The sequence below is a fragment of the Contarinia nasturtii genome, unplaced genomic scaffold, assembly GCF_009176525.2.
Source record: "Contarinia nasturtii isolate CC-2019 unplaced genomic scaffold, AAFC_CNas_1.1 Cnas_scaffold_187, whole genome shotgun sequence".
NCBI lineage: Eukaryota > Metazoa > Arthropoda > Insecta > Diptera > Cecidomyiidae > Contarinia > Contarinia nasturtii.
This window is the reverse complement of record NW_022197544.1, coordinates 1,043,588-1,045,978: the sequence shown is the minus strand read 5'-3', so window position 1 is coordinate 1,045,978 and position 2,391 is coordinate 1,043,588. Positions and strand designations below refer to the sequence as shown.

At 32.6% G+C, this 2,391-nt stretch overlaps 1 protein-coding gene across 5 annotated transcripts in view; it reads left to right on the top strand.

Moving 5' to 3' along the window:
• The first annotated feature begins 1,239 nt into the window (after positions 1-1,239).
• LOC116336565 (proteoglycan 4-like) overlaps positions 1,240-2,391 on the top strand; it is a 3,461-nt gene continuing 2,309 nt past the window's right edge. For 3 of the 5 annotated variants that reach the window (XM_031760480.1, XM_031760478.1, XM_031760476.1), the window contains exons 1-2: positions 1,240-1,617; positions 1,847-2,381. In XM_031760480.1, the coding sequence (XP_031616340.1) occupies positions 1,345-1,617; positions 1,847-2,381 (808 nt within the window). In that variant the 5' untranslated portion in view covers positions 1,240-1,344. Of the gene's footprint in view, positions 1,618-1,846; positions 2,384-2,391 lie in introns of all 5 variants that reach the window. The other 2 variants (XM_031760477.1, XM_031760479.1) reach the window with 2 other exon arrangements.

Genomic DNA, 2,391 nt, shown 5'->3' with positions numbered 1-2,391 from the left:
TAACAATGACATCAAATTTTGGCGCGACGACTTTCTGTTTTGCTTCTCAAATTATTATTAATTAACAATGCACCAACGTGTGAGTAGAACGACGACTAGAGATAATAATTTTGAAAAGAGAGACAATAATTCATTTGGATTTTTGTCAGATTATCAACGAGGAAACTTCTGGACCGAAAACTTTTCAAAAAATGATAAAAGACTGTTTTTTTTCCTCTCAAATCAGCAGAGATTATGATCACACCAATGTGTCGCATTATCTTAAATAGGCTGTATAATAATGGTCACATTTCATGGCTAATCAAATCGTATACTAATCGAATTAACAATACAAACTGATGACTGTTTGTGTCATAAGCTAATAAGTCATAAGTCAATTTAAAAGAATTGAATGGATGAGTAATCAATGGGTTTTGGTTTTATTTCAGCACTGTGATGTGTTCAGACGAAAGCCATTTATTTCACAAAATCAAGTGGCAACCATTGAAGTGATGAAGATTTTTTAAAAAAACTGATGATGTTATCGTATTGTGTATCATTTGTTCAAATCAATCAATACACGAATATCTTTGTTTTTCTTAAATTGTTTGATGACCAAATATCATCGGCTTAAATTCAAAGAAACAAATGTTAGAATTACTATCCATCAACGAAATCAATTTATTATCATTTTACTGGATTTAGAGAGGAAAATCTCGGTTATTCGGCGAATATAAGGAACTTGTAGTTCCATCTGAATATTTAAAAAAATTGAATTAATTTGTGTAGTTTTGGAATAGTTCAATATCGCTTAACCACAAACCCTGGCCCTAAGAGACTACAGTAAATTCTTCAATGGAGATTCTTCACATATGTAATTCGAACGGGTTTTGAGTCATGCGAGTATGGCTAAAATGAAGACGTATTGATTTCGCGCATTTGTTCGTTTTATTTTATTATTTTCGTTATTTATTTCTCATCATATTCAAGTTCGTGTTATCAGATTTTATTTGTGTGTTGGTATATTTTTGATCTTTTTTCCATCTCTCTTTCTCCAATATTTGCGTTCGTTTTGATTTCAACATTTTTGGGCAATTCATAACACCTTTTTTATATTGAAGATGTTCTTTCCATTGATACGCTATATCATTTACGAATGTGTGAGTTTGATTTTTGCTTTGACCGATTATATTGCGTACATCATTTTTGGGTATATAAAAGCGATCCTCAGCCTCGAATTGCATAACAGTTTTGGTTTGAATTCGGAATCGAACGCCCCGCTACAATTTTGTTTGCTGTGATTTTGATTTATTTCGTTCTTTTTACTCAAATTGTGTGCGAGTGATAAGTGGTGCGCGCAATAGAATGAAATTCGGACTTTTTGTATTGGCCTGCCTTTTGGCAAGCATTCATGCATCACCAATGCGTGGAAATAAAGATGATTTAGTTAATTTAACAGTCAGTACAAATAAAGTTGAAGTAGATCAAATTCCGGTTGAAATAAAACCCGTCAAATTGGAAATAAAAGTCGTACCTAATAAAATCGATGCAGTAAAAACTAAATCTACTACCGAAGCAAAGACTGAAGAAAGCACAGCCAAAGTGGATGAATCACCTGTAGAAACTAAAACTGAAAATGTAAATACACAAGTTTGCAAATCTATACGTTTTTCGTTTTAATTTCAAGTGATTTTATTTTTAAAATTGATGTTCATTGATCACTAATGTATCAATTCCATGAGTGTATTTTGAGTAACTAAGAGTGGAATTTTGAATTGATCGAACTTGATTTGTTTATGGAGTTTTAACCATTTCTTTTAATTTAGATGCCTTTTGTTTAATTAAATGCAATAATTTTAAATTTTAGAATAACAAAGAAAAATCATCAGAAAATGAAGAAAAACCATCTGAATCTAAAGTAGCTGAAGTTAAGACAACGCCTTTAACTGATGAAAAGAAATCAGATCCAAAAGACGAGAAAAAATCGGAAGAATCACAACCAACTTCTACCAAAAAACCAATTCGTTCACGGGGAAAAGCACGCTTTTCGTTAGATGCTCCATATGGAGAAATACCAAAAGAACAAGTAAAAACTACGACAACAACAACTACAACTACAACGACAACAACTGAAAAACCTGCTGAAAAAACAACGGAAAATCCAACGGAAAAGGTGAACGAAAAATCTTCGCGGTTACTTCATGTGGCAGTCAAATCGATCATCGAAGATGCAGAAAAATCAAGTGAAGAATCAGCGAAAAAGGAAACTGAAATGACAACAGGAACACCAGTCGAAAGTTCACCTGAAAAACCAACTGACAAAGTTGCAGTAAAATCACTTGCCGAAGATGCGAAAAAACCAAGTGAAGAATCAGCCAAAAACGAAACAGAAGTGACAACAGTTACACCAAT